Source organism: Budorcas taxicolor, chromosome 3 (assembly GCF_023091745.1).
Source record: "Budorcas taxicolor isolate Tak-1 chromosome 3, Takin1.1, whole genome shotgun sequence".
In the NCBI taxonomy this organism is placed as follows: domain Eukaryota; kingdom Metazoa; phylum Chordata; class Mammalia; order Artiodactyla; family Bovidae; genus Budorcas; species Budorcas taxicolor.
In genome coordinates, this window is record NC_068912.1 from 83,624,612 (window position 1) to 83,650,036 (window position 25,425).

A 25,425-nucleotide genomic window follows, 5' to 3' on the forward strand; every position below is an offset into this window, starting at 1 on the left:
GAGAGGGTACAGACCTGGTCTTGGACCCTCACACCAGGAGATATGCCTCATCTTGCATATAGTGAACTAGAGTCTACACATGGAGCCATGTGATCCATGGGGTCATAAAGAGTCGGACACGACTGAGCAACTTCACTTTCACTTTCACACATGGACCCAGGAAGAGTGAAGGGCAGAGCCAAACAAGCAGCTGAAAGCAGAGCTGAACTTCACAGTGGGTGCTTAGCAACAGGAGGGAAACATGCACCCTTCCCCCCCAGGACTACATGGAGAGGGTTTGGGATGTAGGAAATACACACTCCATGGATGTTCTAGGAAGAAAGCTTTTGAACTTTAATAAACTTTCAGGAGCCCATATAAACTGTGAAACCAAAGTCATAGTTCTACTTGGGTAAAAGTCTAGCTAGAAAATACAAAAACATTTGGCAGCGCCATCTTACAGGGTGGTAAGGCCTCTTGCTTGATCCATATAAACTGTGAAACCAAAGTCATAGTTCTACTTGGGTAAAAGTCTAGCTAGAAAATACAAAAACATTTGGCAGCGCCATCTTACAGGGTGGTAAGGCCTCTTGCTTGATCCCTGAAACATAAAGGGCCTCTCGACAACTGATATTAAATCCTAGGAGCAGCTTAGGATCCCCCAGCTCCTGCCTATTTTTCAGAAGTGGAATACAAGGGGCTGGACAGGAAATGGGAAGGACTTTCACTGACAGTTTTTGGTCTTTTGCAGAGAAACAAAGAGATAAACCCATCATCCTCAGAATGACTTGATAGCCCCAAGGCATCTGCATCAACAATCTTGGTCTTAAGAGTTGATTGGTCTTCCAGACTTGTAGAAGGAGATAATCTGATCTTGGAAAGGTATGCTCAGCTAGTTACAAGTTTGAGGAGACAAAGACGTGGTCTGAGTCTTGTTCAGCCCTGCTGTCTGAAGTGCTCTTCGCCCAGCAGCACCAGGGACCAGGCATGGAGGTAAGACTGGAAGACGGCTTGATTTGTGAGTTTAACTTGTGGGGAAGGGGGAGGCCATCAGGCTAACAGGAAGTCTGCTCTTTTTTTGTTGTTGCTGTTGTTTAAAGGAAATCTTGAACTACTGGGTGCAAACTTCCGCAGTAGATTCTGAGGACAGCAAATGTGTTCCTCACTCTACAACAAACAGGCTTGCCACTGCTGTCACCTAGTGTCAGGGGCAGACACGGACATTCTAAGTGGAGGGGGGGTGGGGGAATGGACAGGGATTCTGGGGTAAGGCAGAGAGGCTTCCGGGTCCTGAGGTGATGAGGTCTAAGGTCTGTGCAACCTGAATGAGCCATGGTGCCTGGAGTCCTTGGACCTGGCGAGGGCGAGCTCCAACTTGTAGGACCCACAACCTATGGTCTGGCCCTTTTACATCACTCAGGTCAGCAACCCTTCCCCTCATCCCTCAGGCCCCCAGGGGCCCGGAGGAGGCAGATGTGCTCTTTGCTCCCACTTTTCCTTCATAGTCATTAGTGAAGTGAAGTCACTCAGTCGTGTCCAACTCTTTGCAACCCCGTGGACTGTTGCCTACCAGGCTCCTCCGTCCATGGGATTTTCCAGGCATGAATACTGCCATTTCCTTCTCACAGTCATTAACCTGGTTCAAAACCTGCAAGTCCTCGAAGTCTCTGTTCTTCCCCATTGTTGCACATGGTGCTGTGATAAGCATCCCAAGAGACGTGCTTTAAGATGGAGAACTAGATATGGAACTGCTGGGTGATGGGGATACATGTATTAAATTAATAGAGTGTCCTAAGCTGCCATGTGGGTTCACCAGCTTAGACTCACCAGATGCTTAATGAAAGTACTTTGTTTTCTCATATCTCTGCAACCGTGTTAGGGTCAAACATTCAGTAAATGTCTACCTGAGCAGAGGGAGGCCAACGACCCAAAGGAGGAGGAGGAGGTCTCTTCCCCTGAGGAGAGGGAGACCATGGACTTGAAAGAAGGAAAGGAAGCTTCCCTACCTTGGAAGTGGCAGAATATTGATTTGGAGGAAGAGGAAGAGGAAATCCCTTCACCTGAGGAGGGGGAGACTTGTGAAAGGAAAGAAGAGAAGGAGGAAGTCACTTCACTCGAGGGCAAGATGTGTGAAATGAAGGATGGGGAAGAGGCCGTATCCTTTCAACTTATGGAACAAAGAAAGACCGGTGAATCCCAGGAAGAGGAAGAACCAATAAGCGTGTTTCCCCCTCCAAATGAATTCTCCCCTCACTCCGTGTTTCCCCCTCCAACTGCCCCAACCCCTCACTCAGTGTTTCCCCCTCCAACCGCCCCAACCCCTCACTCCGTGTTTCCCCCTCCAAATGAATTTCCCCCTCCCAAAGCATTTCTCCTTCAATATTTATCTCCTTAGATTTTTGTCTCCTCAAACCTTGACCTTAGGAAGGTATCTGTTCTGATATGCTCTCTCTTCATGCCTTTAATTTTTTTGTTAAAAACAGAACTACGTTCAATCGGAATTGTATATCAGAGCCATGTATGTTGGTACATATTCTAATTGAATAATAAAACACAAGTCTTTATTGCATAATCCCTAGGATAAGTACCTTTGCTCAAAAACAGGTTTGGGGTGGATTATGTTTTGAAGAATTGAGAAGTGAAAATATTTTCCAGGTAAGTATTTACATTGCATCAAATGTACAACCAGAACGTTACAATGTATAAAAGCTTGAGCTTCTTGCCTAGAACTTTCCTGACGGTCTTGTAAAGGAATGAGATTAGCCTTTAGATCTGTTAAGACCCAAATCTTATAATGAGCTTCCCTGGTGGCTCAGTGGCAAAGGATCCTCCTGCAATGCAGGAGAAACATGTTTGATCCCTAGGTGGGGAAGATTCCCTGGAGTAGGAAAGGGCAACCCATTTTAGTATTCTTGCTTGGGAAATCCCATGGACAGAGGAGCCTGGTGGACTGTAGTCCATGGGGTCACAAAAGAGTTAGGCATGGCTTAGCAATTAAACAACAACAACAAAATCTTGTAGTACAAAATACAAACTCCATACTCATGCCCAGCCTGCATCCTGGATCCACAGTACAAATACACTAGAGACAGAGAGAAAGACTGTCAAGTTAAGGTGACCCTGAGAAAGTTGGCATCTTAAGATGAGGGCACATTATAGAACAAAATGAGCTTGCTTTGTCCCATGCCTGGCATCTGGTGTAACTTAATGGAGTAGAAAGCACATCTGATTAAAGCTTTTATTTAGAATCTAGTGACATTGATTCTAGTGACATCAGAATATACTGATTTTAATGTATCTGTTTTAAAAACATGGTCTGAAGCATGAAATGTTTTAAGTTTGGAATGGAGTGAAAGTGAAGTCGCTCAGTCGTGTCTGACTCTTTGGGACCTCATGGACTATAAGCCCGCCAGGCTCCTCTGTACATGGGATTTTTCAGGCAAGAGTACTGGAGTGGGTTGCCATTTCCTTCTCCAGGGGATCTTCCCAACCCAGGGATCGAACTTGGGTCTCCTGCATTGCAGGCAGACGCTTTACCCTCTGAGCCACCAGGGAACACAAAAATTTAGTAAGAAGTAGCAAAGTGACTTGGTCACATCACCATCTGATGGCGCACATCTCAAATGCCGCCTAGAAAACCACCACACTTCCAGGATTTTAAGAGGAATTTTAGCCTTCTCTGACTTCAAGACAATGTTATTATAATGAGAGTAATAAAGTGCGTGTTGTGTTGCTTCTGTCGTGTCCGACTCTTGGTGATTCCATGGACTGTAGCCCACCAGGCTCCTCTGTCCATGAGATTCTCCAGGCAGGAATACATTTGGAGTGCCATTCCTCCTCCAGGGGATCTTCCCAGCCCAGGGATCAAACCCACATCTCTTATGTCTCCTGCACTGGCAGGTGGGTTCTTTATCACTAGGGCCACCTGGGAAGCAATGACAGACAGACAGCAATAAAGAGTCACTTATTTAATGCTTCCCTGGTAGCTCAGACAGTAAAGAATCTGCCTGCCAATGCAGAAGACCCCAGTACAATCCCTGGTTTGGGAAGATCTGCTGGAGGAGGAAGCGGCAACCCGTCCCAGTGTTCTTGCCCGGGGAATACCATGGACAGAAGAGCCAGGAGGGCTACAGTCCATGGGGTCGCCAAGAGTCAGACACGACTGACAGCCTAACACTTTCACTTTCCACTTTATTTCATGCTTAACACTTATGCTGATGCTGATACGGAGAAGGCAATGCCACTTATAATCCACTATTTTTACTAAATGTTACACCTCATTTAATTCTGACAGCAACCTTGGAAGAAAGGAGCAATGATCCAGTTTCCTAGAGGAAGCTGAAGAGTTAAGAGGATTCAAAAATACTCAGCTTTCTGACACTAAAACCTACATGTCCTACAGAACTTACCTGAGGTCATCACTTCAACTTTCAAACCGTTAGCTCTTGGTCCTTTTCCTGAAGTTTATCACCCCCTTTCTGGCACCACTTGGCTTTCTACCCATAAGGAACCCTCACAGATAGCTGGTCTTAACCCTGGCCACATAATAAATCACGTGGGAAGCTTTAAAATATTCCAATGTTCAAGCCACATCCCAGATCAATTAATTCCATAGGGTGAGACCCAGGAACTGATTCAGCGATTTGATTGGGCAATCAAGGTTAAGACCTACTCACATGTACCTTTATAAAGAGGAGATACTGGTAGGGTGAGATGGGTATTCCAGACATAGAGAAAAGAGCAGTGCAAATCTTTGCTCATCTCTAAAGGATGCACTACCCAGTGGGTTTCAGATTGCTCTCTGAACTAGAAGCATCAGCAACACCTGGCAGCTTGTTATAAAGGAAATTCGTGGATCCACCCCAGTCCTACAGAATCAGAAGCTCTGGGAGTGGGACCCAGCAATGCATCTGTTTAACAAGCCCTCCAGATGATCTTGGAGCATGCTGAGGTTTGAGAAGCACTTTTCTCAAATGTCAAAATCACTTCTTTATTCATTCATAGAAAATGATTATCCTCAAAGGAAAGCCATCAGACTCAAATGCTCTGAAACACTTCTTACCCTCTTTTTCAGAGATAACATCACCTCCATCTTTTTTTCTATGTCCTTTGCTCCCAATTACTCCCTTGCACCTACTGACTTGCTACCAATTTCGAAAGAGAGAAATCAATTATTTTAAAGATTGCCAGTGGTTGATCTGACAGCTGCCTTCCCACAGTTTTATTTACTTTTGTCTCATTGTAAGTGTGGTGTTTTTAAAATTCTTTTCTCCTTTAGGGTCTAGGACCTATATTCTTAACTCTTGGTTCCTTTCAATTTTCTAGGATATTTCCTTTTGTGTGCACATGATTTTAAATTAAGTAATACAGTACATGATAAAAAATTCAACACTCTTATTCCCTAGAGACATACTGAATATTTCTCTTTTCAATTCTAGAGATATAAGCTAAATAATACACTTTATAAGACTACTTTGCACTTTATCATCTTGATCACGTCTATAGACTACTCGATCACATCTATAGACTACTTATTCCAACAGATGAAAATTTAGTTTGCCAAAATTTTACACGTACCTTTTATATTTTTAAGTTCTACTTGTTCCCTGTGTTTCTTTAGATGTATTAAATGCTTAAATCTTTGCAGTTTTAACAATTTCCAACAATCTTATTTCAACTTCAAAGATTTAACTCTCATATTTTCCTATGAACACATCTCAGTGTCACGCTACTAATATTTCATGCATCATGATGTTTCGTTCTATTGGTTTTATTATGACTTACATAAATGTTATTCACATTGAGCCGACTACTGTTGTATGTTTACATCTCTCCCCCTTTCTTTGGTACAAGTTTATTGTCCTCAAGGTTAATAATAATCTCATCTTGTTTAATTTTTTATATATTATAATAATTCAGCCCCAAACTTTCCACCTGACCTTAAACCTCCAATGCAGTTAAATATACAAGGTAATCCATCTGTCTCTCTTTTTTTCCCCTCTTTAATTCAGAGGCATCTCTTTTAGAGTCTTCTGGTCTCCCTGCTTCAATTTGGATAAATTGTTCTCTCTGCCTGCTGCATAGCTGTCCTAGGACTTCCCTGTTCCTCAGCTTTGGATCCACTGGCTTCCCTCTCTACTTTCCTCTTTTGTTGGAGTATATCCTAAAGTAATTTTCTCAGGGAGCAGAAGAGAGTCAGAAGAAGTCAGGGGGATTAATAAGTGTGTGTCTGGGAGGTCCTTGAGGGCATCTTGCAGAACACACACAAACAAAAACTGATGTAAAAGGGCCCAACTGCTGGTTAGGAGAGACACGCCATGCTCAAGATAATATAGAGAAAAGAGGGACTTCTCTTGGGAGCCCTAGACTGAAAATGAAACAGAAAAAATAAGACACAGGATTAATTCAGGAGATGCAGCGTCCAACATCGAGGAACTGACAAAAGAGAAACAGAAAGAGAAAAAAACAAGCAATGAAGTAAATTTAATTTCAGGTCCATTAACAAGTGAATAAGTTAAATAAAAGAAGAAAAATACCTGTACACTACATTCTAAAGCTTTCAAAGAGAAAAGCATAAGCTATTGGGTTGGCCCAGAAACTCCTTCTCCTGCTGTCCATAGTGAAGTTGCTCAGTCGTGTCCAACTCTTTGTGACCCCATGGACACCAGGCTCCTCCGTCCATGGGATTTTCTAGCCAAGAGTACTGGAGTGGGTTGCTTTTTCCTTCTCCAGGGAACTTCCCAACCCAGGGATCGAACCCAAGTCTCCCGCATTGTAGTCAGATGCTTTACTGTCCGAGCCACCAGGGAAGTCCATAGTTGTTACTGATTCCAAGTCTTATTCTCTGTGTTTGTCTCTACTGTTTCATTTATTCAACCAATAACTATGAAGTATAATGTGTCAGGCAGTGGGAATGTCAACCCCAAGAAGTTGTGGATGGCTATATTTATCCCATTTCCAGCACTGAAGTCTCCCCAAGCTTTGGCAGCACACTTCCTCTGTCTGCTGGATATCTTTACCTTGGGTGCCTCCAAATACAACATTCTCTTCTCTCCCAACATACCCTTCCTGTATTTCCTAGTTTAGTTACTGCTGCCTTAATCCACAGTCTATACACTAAAAAGTCTGGATCCAGAGAAAGCCCCACAGGCTCCTGTAGTGACAAAAATCCCTGATACACTCATTTTATCCTCCATGTTCTCAAAGAAAGAGGTAAAAACAAAAATTTCCATAACAGTCTGGGCTACCTGGCTTTGTCCAAAAAAGGTTGTATAGTAATTCATAGACAAAAGTGCTAAACCAGGCAAACTTTCAAAACCAGGCAAATCTAGGCAAACTAGACCTCCAAATATAGTTGAGAATATTTAAAATTACCCTTACATCCAAATCAATTCCCACTGACCAATCTTTATTTGACAATAAGATACCATCAGACTTCAAGGGCAGAAAAAGCTGCTTCTTTACTATACCTAGCACTAGCAATTTAAACTATGGGAAGAAGCTTCCAGAAGTGTTGGTGGTCTCCTCCACTCTCTTCCCCTTCTCCACCCCGCGGTCTGCTGACCTAGACCTAATCTCGCCTGTGCCATCAGCAGTTGCTGATTGCTTCGCACGTGCACCAACAAGAAGTATTTTCCATAACATCAGACACAATTACCTGACCTTCCTACTGCTCTGCTACTGGGCTGGCTCACCTGATAATGAAAATAATCACCTACTGACAAGTCAGCTGTGCTAATGTATTGCTGGTACCACTCCATGCACACTGTTTCAATTAAAGTGAATACGACTATGCAACTGAAAGGCGTCCGACACAAGATGTAAGAATCTCCCGAGTTCTGTCTCTAAAGCTTTTGGCAGCACATATGCCCCATACCCATGCCCATACACATACAGAGTTGCGTAGATCACAAGTGTCAAAATCCCAAAGGATTCTATTAAGTTTTTAACAGCACCTGTTAGACAGTAACACCACCATCTAATGTGATTAATGCAAGAGAACATTTTGAAACCAAAAGTCATTTTCTTAAAATGAAGAAATAGGAAAAATAAAGAACCCCTTCAGAAGTATGTAAATAGTGGCAATTTGGTTGAATGGAGCATTAAATTCTGCATAGGGAGACCATGAGCTCGTTCCCACTGAAGGTACTTTACATAGTGAATGTCATACTTTCACATTGTGTCACATTCTTTGTGAAGAGGATGGAGCTGAAGAAATTACACTGGAAAATAAAAATGTCAATAACAGTAGATTCCACTAGGGGAAACACTTTCCCCACTCCCTCCCCCCACCCCAACCCCCTCTGGTACATAGGTATCCTTTGAAACAACTTCCCGGTAAAATCCTATGTAACTAATGGGGCACAGCTCTGTGACCGAAGAGTTGCGCTTGCATGGCCTCTAGGGGTCAGCATAACTCGAAGGAATGGCAAGAGCTGGAAACAAGAAAAAGCCAGGATTTGCAGGCTCTGAGGAGGACGGGGGTGGAAGGCGAAATGACAGGTAACCCCTGAGGATGAGGACATGAGGAAGCCGTCTCCATGACTCGACACCCAGTTCACTCTGTTTCCATTTGTGTTCAACAGAAACCTGGGGACCCAGATCTTGAATAATACGTTGCCTATCACATAAACTTCCTGGAAACCCCTGGCAGTATTTTACAATTCCCTTCCTATGTGTCGAAAGCCACCGACTTTTGTTAAATGTCTGTTTTGGCACTTTCGACTTAGACCTCTGAGATGGTGAGACTTAAGCACCATAAATTGTTCCTCCCCAAAGTAATGGTTTTCAATTCAAACTTATTATTTAAAGACTAGAATGATTAGAGGGGGTGGCTAGCCCTTTCTCTGAGATACTAAATGGTGGGTTTTATTCTTTTTACCTATAGACCATTTAATATTACCCCTGCAGGAGGATGGTGTTTATAATCATAGATTTTGGGGGGAGCTCAGTAATGAAACTGGCTGCCAGTACGCTTCTCTAGCTCACTGCATGATATCAATCTCAGAGATATTCAAAGTGCTGAAAGAGAAGGAGGGGTGACTAAGAGCACACCTTGTTTTTACTTCCTGGTATATTTCCTTGTGCCTCTGGAGAATACTCTTGGGGACCACAGCTGAAATAGGATTGTTTGCCTTAGTTGGTGACTACTATGCAGTATTTAGCAGTGCTGGCAATCATTTATGCTACAGAAAAAAAGCATGGTTACCTTTCCTGTCCTTTAAAGGACTAGAAGAAACAGCACTTGGGCAGTTCAGACGCAGTTTTGGGGTATAAGAAAAGAAATCATTTCCTATTCCAGGCAAACTCTGATTTACAAAAGAACACCAGAAGCTAAAAGCCTTGTTGATTTATCACGTGAAGCAAAGAGTAATTTTTCTCCCCTTGTTATGCTTTCATATAATCATGCTCACTGCCTGTATGGGTGGTATTAAAGAATTTCTGAATAAAAATAATAATTTCTTGCTTTCAACCTTCATAATTCACATCAGCAAGCACACTGCTGGGCAGTGATGCCTCCTGCCAGTGACGCTCAATCGTTTTTGCTCGCCACTTATCTGCCTCTCCCAGCTGCGTGTTCCATTGATCGGAATACCTGCAGGATAATGCGCCCGTAGGCGTTCTTCAGCAGATTAACCACGTCTGCATGAGACAGCCCATCCAAAGGTTGCCCATTAATGCTGACAATCCGATCTCCAACCTGGAAGTACAAAAGTGGGAGAAAAATCACTATCATTAAGAAAAATTAAATTTGAGAAGAATGCTTAAAATTCTTTGTAAGTCATATTTCCCATTTGTGGCTATTGTGAAGATTCTGTGTGTCTACTGTGTATGCATGCTCCAGAAGCATGAGGAATTTTTATGGCTTTTGCCCAAATACACACCAATCAGAGAAACAAGAAGGGGGTCAGATTTGATTATTAAAAGGCCCGGCAGGCCACTTTTGTACCTGGGTAATGGTGGTGTTGCATACATCCATTTACTAGTAATAGTGGGGTGCACAAATTACCTGTTCAATGAAGCTCTAATGAAGCCAAATATTTTCTGCTTTATTTTTTTCTACCTAAATTAAAATTAAGGCATGATGGGGGGAAAAAAACCATAAGAATGTTGATGCTTTCGGTGGAAGGAAGATTCTAAGGTCAAATCTTTCTCAGGTGAAAATCAATTTCAGGTGGAATGTGGTACTAAAAATGATATGGGAAGCTCTGCAAATGAGCTGCAATTTCATCTTTCACTGAGAAGCTTTGATATAAACAATAATATTTTTATATGCTTAGGGACATAATGAATTTCAGGTACAAACTGTCTCAAATGCATTTTGCCCACAGTGTGGGTCTCTGATGGCTGCTGGAATTCTAGTTTAACCCACTGCCCCTGGCATCCTCTCCCACCCCACCCCATCACATGATGTGAGCACTTCCCCACCCGCTCTGTTTACTTTAAGCTTCCGTGCAGCCACACCGCTGGCCTGAATCATGGCAATAAATATTGGGATATCTCCTAAGGGACTTCCTTTTCCTCCAGCAATGCTGATTCCAAGGGCATCACTGGGCTCCTAAAAAAAAGAAGAAAAACAATGCTTATATGTTTAACAAAGAGTCACAACCTGATGGTCCCCAGAGAGTTGCTGAACAAAATTCCTCTGTGACACAGGAGGTTAGGTGAGCATAGGAATTAACTTCAGTGATTTTGAAGTCAGAAAGACCAGTGTTTCAGCTCTTTATTAACTGGAGTACTTAATTAGCTGGGATAGAGGGATGGGGGCACGGTGTCCTAGGAAGTTCCTTAACCTCTTAGAGCTTCCATCTCTTTATAAAGTGGGAAGAAAACCATTTACCTCAGTGTTGATCTGAAGATTAAATGAGGTGATATAGTGCAGTCCTGGACCACAGAAAAAGCTCAATAAAATGCAACAGTAGGAGTAAAAAATTTAAAGAAAGAAAAAAGCAAACGCTATGCTACTGCTGTTTAGTGGCCAATTTTGACGCAGACTTGGCAAGTATATCCTCATATGGTGTTTATGATTAAATTACCGCACATATCATGCTCTTCTGGGTGTGAACAAACACACTTGGCTCTGAAGCAGCTGCAGGACCGAGTTAGAACAAAGGATCTTCAAGGACGCCCGCTGTAGTGACTACAGTTCGGAGAGAGAAGTAACGTGGCTGAAAATGTTCCCTAAGATTATTAGGTGAGACCGTTTAGCTCACTCTGACCCTGCTGAAGAGACCCTGGCCTTTGTCCAGGTTTCTCTTACATGTATATCACAGGGTTAATATTTTTAAAATCACTAAAAGAACAAATGGTAAGTTCCAGTTTCAATGTGGTGGCATACATACCCTAAAGCATCTTGCTCCTACTGATTAAAATGAAGACCTTTTGCCAAAACTTAGAGAGCAACTACCTGAGGCTTCTGAAAAGTAAAGAAACTCAAATTGTGGTGGAGAGCTAAAATTTGGAGAAACAATAGCAGAGGGTGTATTTTCTAGTTGTTTTCCGTACAGCTTTGACCTGAAGTCAAGGGGCTATAAAATTGGCTGTTGTTGTATTCAGTTACTCAGTCGTGTTCAACTCTTTGCAGGCCCATAGACTGCAGCCTGCCAGGCTCATCTGTCCATGGAATTTTCCAGACAAGAATACTGGAGTGGGCTGCCACTTCCTCCTCCAGGGGATCTTCCCGATCCAGGGATCGAACCCACATCTCTTGTATCTCCTGCATTGGCAGGTGGGTTCTTTACCTCTAGTGTCACTTGGGAAGTGCCCATAAAGTTGGTGAAAATTGTTAAAACTTTGAAGTTAACTCATCTTTCTGGTCGGGGGAAACAGGAAAAGGAGACTCGATGGCTGGAGAATGAAGGAAGAAAACTAGAGTAGAAATAGTCAGAGAGAGGGGTCCTGGGAACCCACGGAATTCTGAAGCTCAACTCTAAGCCACACTTGTGAGGGACAGCCTCACACTCAGGAACTGAACTGAGATTTGAACCACCACTCACCAGAGGTACTATAACTTGCAATATGAGCCTAACTGGGTGGATACCTGCTAAAACATGAACAACATTCTTCAGGGTCTATATAGCATAACATTTAGCAGGGTCAGAAAAACCCCAAGTTGCTTGACATGCAAAGAACCAGGGAAATGTGACGAATTTTCTTAAGTTCTTTCAAATATGTAGGACAGTTTAAAGCCAAGATGATACCATTGTCTGGCAGGGCTCTCAAATTATGCAGCTGTGAACATATGATAACAAGGACATACATGTTAGGGGAGTGGTTTGGGAAAAAGGACCTACAGGGTTGCAAGGCTTCTGTAGTTTTACCTGATCACTTAAAAATATACATAGGTCAGTGTGCTTCAATTTTACCTCGGTAAAGTTGGGAAAAGGAAAAAGAAAAGAAGTATCAAAAAGCCATACAATAAAAAGCTTCAACACCCTGTTTTCCAAAGTTTGTGCCCAGCTTCTATATGCATCTGAATGCATCAATAGTAAAGCCCCACATGCAAATGGCAAGATGCGTTACATTGTAAAGTTTCTGCTCTGAATATATGTAGAAAAACAGGGTGGGTAGGAACTGGCCTTTTTATAAAAGCCTGTAAAAAAACAAGCAGCTGAAATGACTAAGAAAACAGAAAATGATATGCTATAAATCTTGGAATGAGAAATTTATGGAATAATTTGGTTATGTTCAAATTCATTATGATGTTTCTTTAATTTATCCATAATTATGCACATATTGGTACATTTTTACTTCCCCATCCAAGGAACATTTGAGTTGCCACTCTGCTGGAAAGATACTTGGAATAATCAGGCAGATTTAGTCAAAGTTGTAGCCAATGATTAAGGATTCCACTTCCTGGACATTCCTGATGAACTAGGTACTCTGCTAAGTACACTGTGTGCATGACCTTATTAATCCAAACAACAAGATTTACCTTGAGAGGTGTTATAAGCCCAATCTACAGATGAGCAAATTGAGCTTAAGTAACTCGCCGAAGGTCATAGAGCTAATAAATGGTAAAGTGTCTTTAAACATAACTCTAATTGAGTCCAGAGAACCCAGTTAAGCTGGATATCACTTTACTACAGCTGAACTATGAATACAACAAAGTCATAATTTTTCTCATTACTCTTGAATCCCAAATTTAATAATAATCATGAGCAAAATAAAAGTGCTTTCTAACACTCTGCATATCACACAGGAGTCTGAAAATTAGGATTTGATGACTTTATGAACTGAAATGCATCCTACACAGTCTTCTCTGGAGAGCAATTTAGCATTATGCATAAAAAGCCTTTAAAAAACAAGTGTGGATTTTGACCCAACAATTTCATTTCTAAGAAATAAGCCTAAGGAAAACACCCATGATATGAGCCAAAAAGAAAATACAAAGACATCTTTTGCTATAAAAGATGACAAAAGTTGAGAAATATGCTACTGGTTTAATAAGAGGACATTGGCTAAGCAAAATTACAGCACACTTATATGATGGAATACTATGTTAACTGACAAAAATCATGCCATATGCTGTCAAAAAATACTGACTTGCATGACTAAGAGTCCATGCTGTAAAGTAAAAAAGGCAAGCTACAACAGTACATCTAATTGATACCATTTTTTTGTTTGTTTTTATAAAACTTGAACATAAAAAATGAAGTGGATGGGATGCACCAAAAAATTCACAGTGGTCATGAATGTGCTTTGCTTTCTTTTTCTAAGTATGTCTGTGTTACACAGACCATATATTTACTTCAGTAACTTAAAAGAGCACACTAACAATCCAATACATTGTATTGAGGGGAAGATGTACATATTATGCAAATCCAAAACAAATCAGAAAAACAAACAAACAAAAAAAATCATTGACTTACCCTGATTATCTCAACGGTCCTTGGTCCCACATCTGTGTCTATAAAGAAGCAACAAATTAACTTTTTAAAAGTAAGAGATAACATATCTAGGATATAATATTGTCCCATGAAAATAGCATCATGTTCTAGGTCTTTAAGGAGAGAATAGTGAGGCAAGAAGGCATTATACCCTTTCTCAAAATTCTAACTGGTGACCATCTATCAGGGGCTAAGTCCTCTTTTTTTAACAAGTCCTTCTGCTTGAGATAGATCTGGCTGCAATCACTTGGTCTGACAAAAGCTGATGGACTGTAGCAGCGGTTGCCTGGAATATGGCGAGTAAATGGCTTGGAGGGTGAGCCATTTGTGTCTCACAGCACATTTTTCTGCCTTAATCAAAGATAACTTGACCCAAGGAAAGACTTAAAAACCCCCTTTCCTGCCCCACCCATGATGGGATATGCATTCTGACCTTCCTTGAGTGACCCATAATCTTTAAATTTTCTCTTTGGAAATGGTTTTACTTTATGAAGTACCTTAGATCTCTACTTTTCTCCTTTCCATGTGTAAAGTTAAGGCACATTTCAAACACAGATCTCTATGGCTTTCCTTCCTTTAGAACAGGGCTTTCAGAAAGTTTGGGGCTCATGTGGCCGTGTTCAAAGGTTTAAAAACATTTTTGCTATACACCTGAAACTAACACAACATTGTAAATCAACTATACTCCAGTAAATTTTTTTTTAATTTTTATAAAAAATTGGGTAACAGGATGGTTTTGCTGATGGTGTGTCTGAAGCAATACCTGAATTTTGGGGGGAAGGATCTGAAGCTCGTTTTGTGCCAACCAGGTTTTGCAGGCTGGTGATGACAGGAGCCAGGGCAGGATGGAAGCTGCTTTGTGTGCTATGCTGACTCCCCTGAAAAGGAAACTCAGTGGTCAGTTTTAGAAATCCATACTTATTATTACTGTTTTACTTGCTGAAGTAACCATAGCCATGTAATAGCAAATTCTGCGGAGGCCAAAAAAGCAAACAAAAAGGAAAACTCACACTCCCTCTCTCATCACCCTGAATAACCCCATTTAACATTTGCTCCACTACTTTCTCCATTATATGTGCTTTTATATGTGGTTTCAATCATCAAGGTAGGAAGCATGCAGTAATTTCAGCTTTTTGTGCGCCACATGAAATCAGAAACATTTTCCTAGTGTGTTACACAGTGTTCACGTATGATCAGTTAATGACACTAAGTGTCAGTGGGGGGGTACAATTAATATTTATTTTCTTATTACTCAAATACATGAGCTATTTTGGTAGAACAAGCTCTGGGAATTGGTGATGGACAGGGAAGCCTGGCATGCTGCAGTCCATGGAGTCATAAAGAGTCGGACATGACTGAGCAACTGAACTGAAAGTCTAGATTAACAGGAACTTGATTATATAGAATGCCCAACTGTAAGAAAAAGCAGCAAATATCAAGGGAATATGTTATTTTAGGAATATTAAATTTTTTTTTCTCAAAGATTTTCCCAGAGTTGGTAATAATTCAGCTCAATCTGCTATACCTCCTTGTGCTAAGTCACTTCAGTTGTGTCTGACTCTTTGTGACCCTGTGGACCATAGGCCATCAGGCTCCGCTGTCCATGGATTCTCCAGGCAAGAATACTGGAGTGGGTTGCCATTTCCTCCTCCAGGGGATCTTCCTGATCTAGGAATTGAACCCAAGTCTCTTATGTCTCCAGCACTGGCAGGCAGATTCTTTACTACTAGTGCCACCTTCATTACTGTCCTTTTAAATAAAGCTAATGTTTATTTAAATAAATTTAGATAATCCATAGTCATGTTTGGCTGGGGCTATTTAATGAAAATCATATGCACAGTGAAGGATCTTCCCAATGCACACAACAATGACATTAATAATGAATAAAGAACTTTTTTTCTATCAAATTCTCAAGGTTATGCCTTAATTACCTCAAAATTTTAAAGTAAATCTAAGACTACAATTATCACCTGACAAATCATAATTTGATCCATTTCCTTAGTATGATGCAAGTTGTTTAATATTTTAACGTTCCTTAAATATGAAACATTTAAAATTTATAGAAAAGTTGAATGATACAGTAGACATACCACCTAGATTCCAAAATTAATACTTTACTATATTTTCTTTGTTAGGGGAAATGTTTGGGAATAGGTTCCTCTTTTTCTCCATCTGGGTCATGTGCTGGTCTTCAGCTCATGAAGATGCAGGACACTTCCTTTTCAAAGCCTGCTACTGGCTTCCTTCCCATTAGCTACGTATCAGTACAGACATATTTCATGTGGATCTTACTTTTAAGGATAAAGTAAGGATAGAATATATTTGCTGTTTTTCTTAACATTGAATTAAACTTCTATCCTCTTAAATGAAAATTCTGTGTAAAGAGGTTAGAGAAAAGTATTTGGTACTTCGTCCCAGGTTTCCAAAATATGACAGCTCACATTTACCTACCAGATAAATGGTAATGGTGGGCTTTTGACATTTAATGGTAGAGTCTCTAAATTTGTTATCTTTGTATTTCACCTGAGTATGAACTTTATTAATCTCCTGGATGCATATATACAATCTTCAAGGACAGAAGTCCAGTTCTACCCACCACCCCACCTGTCAGTTCAAACTCTTTTTAAAACACCAGAGCTCCTTGTACCCCTTCGCACTTCTGCCTATGCTACATTCTGTCTGGGAGGCCTTCTCGTTCTCTTCAGTTTATCAAACTCCTTTTCTTCTGTGTCACCTTCATGTACTCTACAGGAAGAAAAATTTCATCTCCAGTGTTGTCTATTCTACATTGTAACCCCTATGTACAATGGGGCTTTGATGAAATCACTTAAGTTGAATCTTCCATTAAGGAAGAAGCCAAGACAACTAGTAGCTTCCCCAATGGCTCAACTAGCAAAGAATTTGCCTGCAATGCAGGAGATGAAGGAGACATCGTTCAGCTCTTGGGTTGGGAAGATCCCCTGGAGGAGGAAATTGCAACCCACTCCAGTATTGCCTGGAGAATCCCATGGACAGAGGCACCTGGTGGGCTACAGTCCATGGGGTTGCAAAGAGTTGGACACAGCAGAGCGATTGAGCCCACACCCCCAAGACAACTATTTTGAATCTCAAGTTCCCACTTTTGATACAAGTTCGATCAGAATTTTCACCATTTATTGATGTCTAGAATCCTACTGCACCACTCTTTTAATATACATGATATTTGCTGCCCATTACATAAGCCAGAAATGCAGATACAACAACAAAAAGCCCAAAAAACTTAACGATGTTTGCTCGGTTTGCTTGCCCTAAAAATTATCTAAGACAAGCCAAATAACCTGTGATTCTATCTGAACAATGGTATTTTTCTTCACTCATTTCCTAACATAAATGAGGCAAAAGGGGCAGCTAATAGGATTCCAGAAGCACCTGTGGGCTAACCATAAAATCAGAATGCCTTCCAAACAAAGGTCTTGGAGAGGTTTTAAGTCTAAGGAAATTAGAAAGGAGACCAAAAGTCATCATGCTTTTAACCTCAAAACAAAGGCCCATCTAATAACCCACAAAGGGGATTAGGGGGTCACGTGTACATTTCTATAGTTTAATTATATATGAAATAAGACTTAACATATAGTCTACCATCTTGATTTTGTCAGACATCACAGTGAAAAAAAAAATACAGTGAAATATACTTTGTTAGAAAAAAAAAAGTGGCATTTACATCAGCATTGCAAATAAACATGAGATGTTTGCTAACCCACAAAATATCACCCACTAAGGCCTCCCTTCTACAGGAGAAACCCCCATAGTTTGCTCTCCCAGGAATATACCATTAACTGCCCTCGGCATGTGTGAGTGGCTATTCACAAGTTAACTTTATAGCAATATTTAATTGAATGAATAGAACAATGTTGTGCTAATGAGGGTCAAATTGCCACCAGATGTTGTTCTTTTTTTAAATAAACACAGCTGTGTACATGCAATGCCTAGGCAATATAGAATAGTGGGAGAGAAAAGTGGTTCTAAGAAAATATTTGCAGGCAATAAAGGAGAGAAAAATATAGGGCTTAATGAGTTTCCATCCCACCTTTCATTTTTTATTTCAAACACATTAAAGTACACCAAACTTAGTGTCATGGATATGCTATATATTACATATTATTTCCAAACGATCATTTCTGAAGTGGGAAAATTTCTCCCAATTGGGACAGGTGAGTGAGTGAGTCTAACAGGAAGCCATCAGCAACCTGACTGTTCTGTGATGTCTTCCTCGAGGAGGTCCAGGAACCAGCTCGGAGTCTTCCAATCTCTAGCTGCACAAGTCCCTGCGCACACTGGGGAAGACAAGAAAAGAACAGGTGAGAAACAGTAGCACCTGTGTCCTAAATTATTATGGTAGTGCCTCCACTAATCTCTGCAGCCAAGAACATAAATGGCTGATGAAGGCCACAGGTAGAAAGGAAATTCAGTTCTCAAAAAAAATCACGTAAGGTCACAAAAATTGATCAACTCAGCGCTACTCATCTCACGATTTCCTGACTTCTTCAAACATGTTAAAAAGATTATATTTCAATTCACCTCCTTTCTCTTTCTTTTTCCTTCTGATGAAAGCATTTGTGAACAGTGAAATGATGAAGAAAAAGCGGTGAAAAAGAGGATGGGAAAAAATCAAACACAGAGATAACGATGGGTAATCTGATAGAAGTCCTGTCTTGAGTAATGACTGATAGTTAACTATTTTAGAAAATCAGGATTTTAAAAGAAACAGAATTCATTTATTTTGTAAAAGCTCCTACAACAACTATTATTTGTGAAACAGAATAAGATACACCTGGTGAGAGCTGAATGGCCATTTACAAGGATTTTTATTCACCAGTTTCTTCCAAGGCAGGTAGGGTCCATGCGGCAGAAACAGTTGGAAGGGAATCTTGAGCCCCAGACACTCTACAGCCTCAGTGAGAAACAGCTTGAGAGACAGAAAAACTCCTCAAGCACAGTGCTGGTATCTGGGCATGCCACTCTACTTTATCAGGACTTCATTGTGAGATGGAGGGTTTGGTCTTCAGCATCTTTAATATTATTTCAAGCGATAAAAGCTGAATTTGATGAATTCATGATAATATAGCCCAAGAGGAAAAAGGATACATTTTGTGACTCCAGGAGAACCTATCCCATCAAATGATTTTAGAGGAAAACTGCAGGTACTTGGAATTCTCAAAAGTATGAAAAACTAGCTTAAATCCCCAAACAAGGTTCCCTTCAATCCTGTTAGTCAAAATGATAGCTTTCTTTAGGAGCTATTCCTAATTGGTCAAAATAATCAGAGATTAGGTCTCTAGTAAAAAACTAGCATCAATGCATTTTATAAAATTCAACACTTTTATAAAAAAGCTAAATTAGAACCACTCCCATTGGACTTGAGTTATACCAGCCAGACAGAAATCAGCTACGGACTCACCTTGAGGATAGTAGCCACCGTCTCCTGAGAAGCACTTCTCATGTCCTCCCCATTCACAGATAAGATTTGATCTCCCTGAATTAATCTCCCATCAAGGTCTGCGGCTCCACCTTTCACGATGTCAGAAATAAACACTCCACTTCCATTTCTGTGAATACCATAAAGCAGAATAATGGCACAACCCAATATTTCTAAGTTAAACCTGAGATTACAGATATTCTTCCCAAATGATAAGCCTCACAGTGCTCACCCTTTAAATAGCTTATATATATTTATGTTGCCTATTGCATTACTCACTTTCACTGGCCCAAGGGCATAATTTCTGCAAGAGGATAACTTAAGTGAAATGAAATGGAAATTCACTTTAAAAAACAGCTAAGTACTGTTAGACACGTTATTTCTTTAGCAATTAGCTCAATTATTATCATCTCATCTGTTTCTAGTCTCTTTCTCACTCTTCCTCTCCTTTCCTGCCTTTATTACTTTAAGGTTTTAATTATATTTATTTGATGAATAAATAAGTGTATGTCTCAAAATTCAAGAGGTCAAAAAGGGGTGACCTTGAAAATTTCCCCTCTCGTCTCTGTTCCCTGTCCCCAAATTCCCTTCTCAGAAATCACCAGTGTTTCGCATTTCTTTATTATCTCCATGAGGCATTCTGTGTGCATGTGTGTAGTCACTCAGCTGTGTTCAACTCTCTGTGACCCCATGGACTACAGCCCACCAGGCTCCTCTGTCCCTGGCATTTCCCAGGTAAGAATACTAGAAGGGGCTGTCATTTTCTCCTCCAGGGGATCTTCCTGAACACAGGGATTGAATCCATGTCTCCTGCATTGGAAGATGGATTCTTACCACTGAGCCATCTGGGAAGACCAATGTTCTGTAGATACATAAGCAATGCATGTGTGTATAGTACATGTGTGTGTAAATGGATATAAAAGAACATATAGTCTTTTTTTTCCCTCCAGCTTTGTTTCTTTTAACTTTCTTTCACTTAACACACTTTGGCAATTGGTCCTTACTACCACTTGCAGCTTACCCAGTGTTTTGAGGAACTATTACTGTTCATTCAGTTCAGTTCAGTTCAATTTAGTTCAGTCGCTCAGTCGTGTCCGACTCTTTGCGACCCCATGAATCCCAGCACGCCAGGCCTCCCTGTCCATCACCAACTCCGGGAGTTCACTCAGACTCACGTCCATTGAGTCAGTGATGCCATCCAGCCATCTCATCCTCTGTCGTCCCCTTCTCCTCCTGTCCCCAATACCTCCCACCATCAGAGTCTTTTCTAATGAGTCAACTCTTCGCATGAGGTGGCCAAAGTACTGGAGTTTCAGCTTCAGCATCACTCCTTCCAAAGAAATCCCAGGGCTGATCTCCTTCAGAATGGACTGATTGGATCTCCTTGCAGTCCAAGGGACTCTCAAGAGTCTTCTCCAACACCACAGTTCAAAAGCATCAATTCTTCGGTGCTCAGCTTTCTTCACAGTCCAACTTTCACATCCATACATGACTACTGGAAAAACCATAGCCTTGACTAGACGGACCTTTGTTGGCAACGTAATGTCTCTGCTTTTGAATAAGCTATCTAGGTTGGTCATAATTTTTCTTCCAAGGAGTAAGCGTCTTTTAATTTCATGGCTACAATCACCATCTGCTGTGATTTTGGAGCCCCCCAAAATAAAGTCTGACACTGTTTCCACTGTTTCCCCATCTATTTCCCATGAAGTGATGGGACCAGATGCCATGATCTTCATTTTCTGAATGTTGAGCTTTAAGCCAACTTTTTCCCTCTCCTCTTTCACTTTCATCAAGAGGCTTTTTAGTTCCTCTTCACCTTCTGCCATAAGGGTGGTGTCATCTGCATATCTGAGCTTATTGATATTTCTCCCGGCAATCTTGATTCCAGCTTGTGCTTCTTCCAGCCCAGCATTTCTCATGATGTACTCTGCATATAAGTTAAATAAGCAGGGTGACAATATACAGCCTTGACGGACTCCTTTGCCTATTTGGAACCAGTCTGTTGTTCCATGTCCAGTTCTAACTGTTGCTTCCTGACCTGCATTCATTTATTAGTAAACTGTTGATAGAAAATAGGTTATTTACTTCTCTAGCTACTGTAAGCAATGTGCAGTGAATAACATATCTACAAGACTGTATTTAGGATAAATTCCTAGTTGTGGAATTGCTAGGCAAAGAATTTTGAGAGCTTATATATTTGATCTTCTACAATAAAACCTTTTGTGCTAAGAATGTAAATGTTCCTTACAAACTCAATCTAAAGTGCTTATGTTGTATGAAGATTATTTCATCAATCCACTATGAGACAATAAATAAAAAACCATTACTCTAAAAGGACTCTCTCCAGGCACATGTATGATCACAACAAGAAAGCAAGCTTCAACATGGGCTCTGTCAGTTATTCTGCACCCATAGGTGTCCTGAGTATGCTTATAAATATGAGTCTCAGCTCTTTTGTTTTGTAATACATTTCCAAAGTGATGGTTTTATGGTGCTGAAATAAAACATAAGATCATGAGTACACAGTACATGGCACAAAACCAATGCTCAAAAATGGTAGCTAATATCCTAATAATAGATCAGACCATTTGGAACAAAGCACTAGGCTAGTCAACAGAGGTCAGTGGGGGTACATGACACAATATACAAAACCAACTTCGATTCTTCCTAAGAATATGGTTGATACCATTGAAGGCTATATTGGGGCATCACATGAAAATCCTGCAGCCCTGTTGGAATACATACACACTAGATATCTAAAGTCAGTAAACTGTGGAAGCTGGAACTACAGTTTCAAGATCTTACTGATTTCTCTAGTCTACTAATACTGTTCTGAAATAATTACTGCAATTCCTATCACATGGGTAAGGAGCATAGATTTCAAAAGAGTAGCCTGGTCACCAGGATCTACCTATATTTTTGGTGCAAGCTATTATTTGCAGGATATCTTTCTTAATAGAAGACTACTGTCATGAAGAATCAATGTCTCTTGACCATGTCAACTCAGCTAGTTTCAGTAACTCCTCAATTGGTTTAACAGAGTATGAAATTAACATGGCACTCCATGGTAGAGCAATTTTCCTACCCCAACACTGTATATGTAAATCTCTTTCTTGATACCAGCTGTTTCTTAGGTATGGTTGCTTTAATCAACCCCTGCCAGCCTTAGATCTAAGTGACTCCAAGTAAAAAGAACCTTGTTGACTCTGTTTTTACTCTTTAAGAGGAAAAAAGTCGGAACAGTCTGGGTTGATTTGGGTTAGCTCAGAGGGTAAAGTGTTTGCCTGCAATGCGGGAGACCTGGGTTCAATCCCTGGGTCGGGAAGATCCCCTGGAGAAGGAAATGGCAACACGCTCCAGTACTCTTGCAGAGAATCCCATGGATGGAGGAGCCTGGTAGGCTGCAGTCCATGGGGTTGCAAAAAGTCGAACACAATTGAGTGACTTCACTTCAGTTCACTTCACTTTATCTTTATAAGACATGTTTTTTGGCTAAGGTCTTGCTTAGTAACATGACCTATCTCATTCAAATAGTCATAAAAATGTTAATTTTAGAAATCACATCATTAGTTTATACCTGGCTTTCTCTTTCAGTCTTTATTGGCTTTCGTCCCTAGAACTCTGAAGGAACAAGGCTGATCAATCCTGACTCTGACACCACTTCCTTACCGTTTTCCAACGATGCTCAAGCCCAGTCCTCGACCAGCCTTCTTCTGTAGATCCACAGGGAAGATCTCCAAGTTCTCCTCATCCCGGTAGTGCGCTTCATCTCTGTACACCACCAGGCGCACCTTCTGGGGGGTCTGCCTCAGGGCTGTGATGGCTTCCTCATGGCTGGCGCTCCGCAGGTCAGTCCCATTAACCTAGAACAACAGGCATCTGAGACGGGGATGCAATGGCAGAGACCTCTCCGCCTTCAGCAGCTCCTTGACCCAGTCGGTGAAAAACCTCCAGAAATTTCCGGCCAGTCCCAAAGCACACAGGGAGTGCCCACTAGCAGTCATAGCTGCTTCAAGCACAATGGACGTGGCCCTTACACTCCCCTGCCCAAGTAACTACAGAGGGTAGGTTAGTCACATGATAATGCAATTTTAGGTAGCTGTGAACTTTACTATGGACTCAACACAAGACAGCAGGGACTACTTGGCTCGTTCAGTTGAGGTCAACGGGGAAATAAACATTAGTATTTGATCAGCATTTTTTGGATTCAGTTTGCTAATTGAATTTGACATCCTCACTCTTAATTGCTAACATCATGACTACTTCAGAACAGGCCAGGAGGAAATGAGGGGCTGGTATTTCTGACATGGTCAAATACTTTCTGAAGTCCACTGATTTGAATCTGGATCTAATTGAGTATAGACAGGGCCATGCATTAGACAGCAAATATACTGGAAACAGCACTGAGTGAAACTGAGGCCTTGCTTCCAGTCGGTCATGTGAATCTGGGCAAGTTATATAACCTCTGTGAAGCTCCGTTTCCCTTGTCTGTTCAATGGAAATCATAGCCAACTTATTTTTCACTTAACAAATGGTTGTGTTGTTGTTGTTTAGTTGCTAAGTTGTGTCCAACTCTTTAGCGACCCCATGGACTGTTCTGTTCATGGGGCTGAACAGAAGACCAGGCTCTTCTGTCCATGGGATTTCCCAGGCAAGAATACTGGAGTGGGTTGCCATTTCCTTTCCCAGAAGATCTTCCTGATCCAGAGACTGAAATTAAATTAGCCTTTTATGAGCATTTACACGAACTCTCTGATACTATTACCATTTTACAGGTGAGGAAACTGAGGCATGCAGAGGTTAAGTGACTTGAGCAAAGTTACACAGCTAGGACATGGAGGGGCCATAATATGAAACCAGACTACCTTTCCAGTCATAGTCTCTATACCGTGCTGCCTCATCTCACTCTTAGACTTTCCCCAGCCACAGAGAAAGTCTAGTATGGATGTTGCTAAGTCAATTTGACACATGGGCCTAATTGATGGACACAGTAACCCAGACTCAGAAGAAGGGAGTCGTAGGCCCCCTCTTCAAGGTCATAGTTAGGAAAAGAGCCAAACCAAGGAAAGGATAGGCCCAGGCCATGGGCCAGTTTCTCTCAAGATGTTGGTCTCAGTCTGTGTGGCTTGGGCATGTCCCATCTATCTCTGGACCGCCATTCCTTCCTCTATACAATGAGGGGCTGGGCTAAGGCTTTTCCACTCCTAACATTCCAAAGACTCACTACTTGTGCTTAAAGAGTGATTACATAGATGGGAGAAAAGAGGAATGAGCCCTTCCTGGAGAAAGTGACTTTTGAGTGATTATTTATAGTTGATGCTGTGAGTCAAGAAAATATTTAAAGGCCTAATTTTCAAGCTGCTTTTTCTTTTCTGATATATCTTGGTGGGTTTGTGAATCACTTAGATTAACAACACCCAGAATAATAATAGTTAAGCGTAGGTTTTAGGTATAGATGGAATTTGCTTTGAGTGCTGATTTCAACTTACTGTATGAAACCTTAAAGAGATAACTCAAGTCTGCCTTCCATGAATTAGAGGAGATAATAACATCATTATAGTATCTATATACTTTGTTGTGAGGATTGAATGAAATAAACCCTGTAGTACGTTTGGCACAGGACTTGGCACGTGGTTGACAGAAAATAGAAACATATTTTACAAGGAGCTGAAGTAACTACAGTCAGGGCTGGTGCTCAGTGACAGCATTCGCTATTACTTCAGGGCCATGATCACACTTCCTTTGTTTACGAGGTAAACCCACAGACAAAGGGGAAAACAATGTCTCCAGAAAATGTGGTCTGAGCTGATTATTTTCCTGTATTCCAATAGATGGCACACAAGACCACTTCTGCTACTCAACTGAAAAATAGCTACCTCCATGGATTGAAGGTGAATTCTCTAAGCCTCTAAAATACCCTTTGAAAGGCCTTAACAATTATGCTTTTAATTAAAAGCACTGTCATTAAACTCTAATATTACAAAAGCAATTCACTCTAAATACCAGCATCAAGATGTCTGTTCAAATTCAAGTGATCTGTTGCAAGTTCAAAGTTTTCATTTTCTCATCTGTGAATCGAGTTGTTGCTGTTTAGTTGCTCAG

General features: G+C 41.0%; 1 protein-coding gene across 1 annotated transcript in view; it reads right to left on the reverse strand.

The window, feature by feature from the left end:
• PATJ (PATJ crumbs cell polarity complex component) overlaps window positions 1-25,425 on the reverse strand; it is a 371,645-nt gene that overhangs the window by 25,468 nt on the left and 320,752 nt on the right. The window contains exons 35-41 of the mRNA XM_052636620.1: window positions 22,993-23,186; window positions 19,306-19,453; window positions 18,095-18,181; window positions 14,632-14,746; window positions 13,851-13,888; window positions 10,421-10,537; window positions 9,575-9,679 (exon numbers count right to left, since the gene is read on the reverse strand). Of these exons, the coding sequence (XP_052492580.1) occupies window positions 9,575-9,679; window positions 10,421-10,537; window positions 13,851-13,888; window positions 14,632-14,746; window positions 18,095-18,181; window positions 19,306-19,453; window positions 22,993-23,186 (804 nt within the window). The remainder of the gene's footprint in view (window positions 1-9,574; window positions 9,680-10,420; window positions 10,538-13,850; window positions 13,889-14,631; window positions 14,747-18,094; window positions 18,182-19,305; window positions 19,454-22,992; window positions 23,187-25,425) is intronic.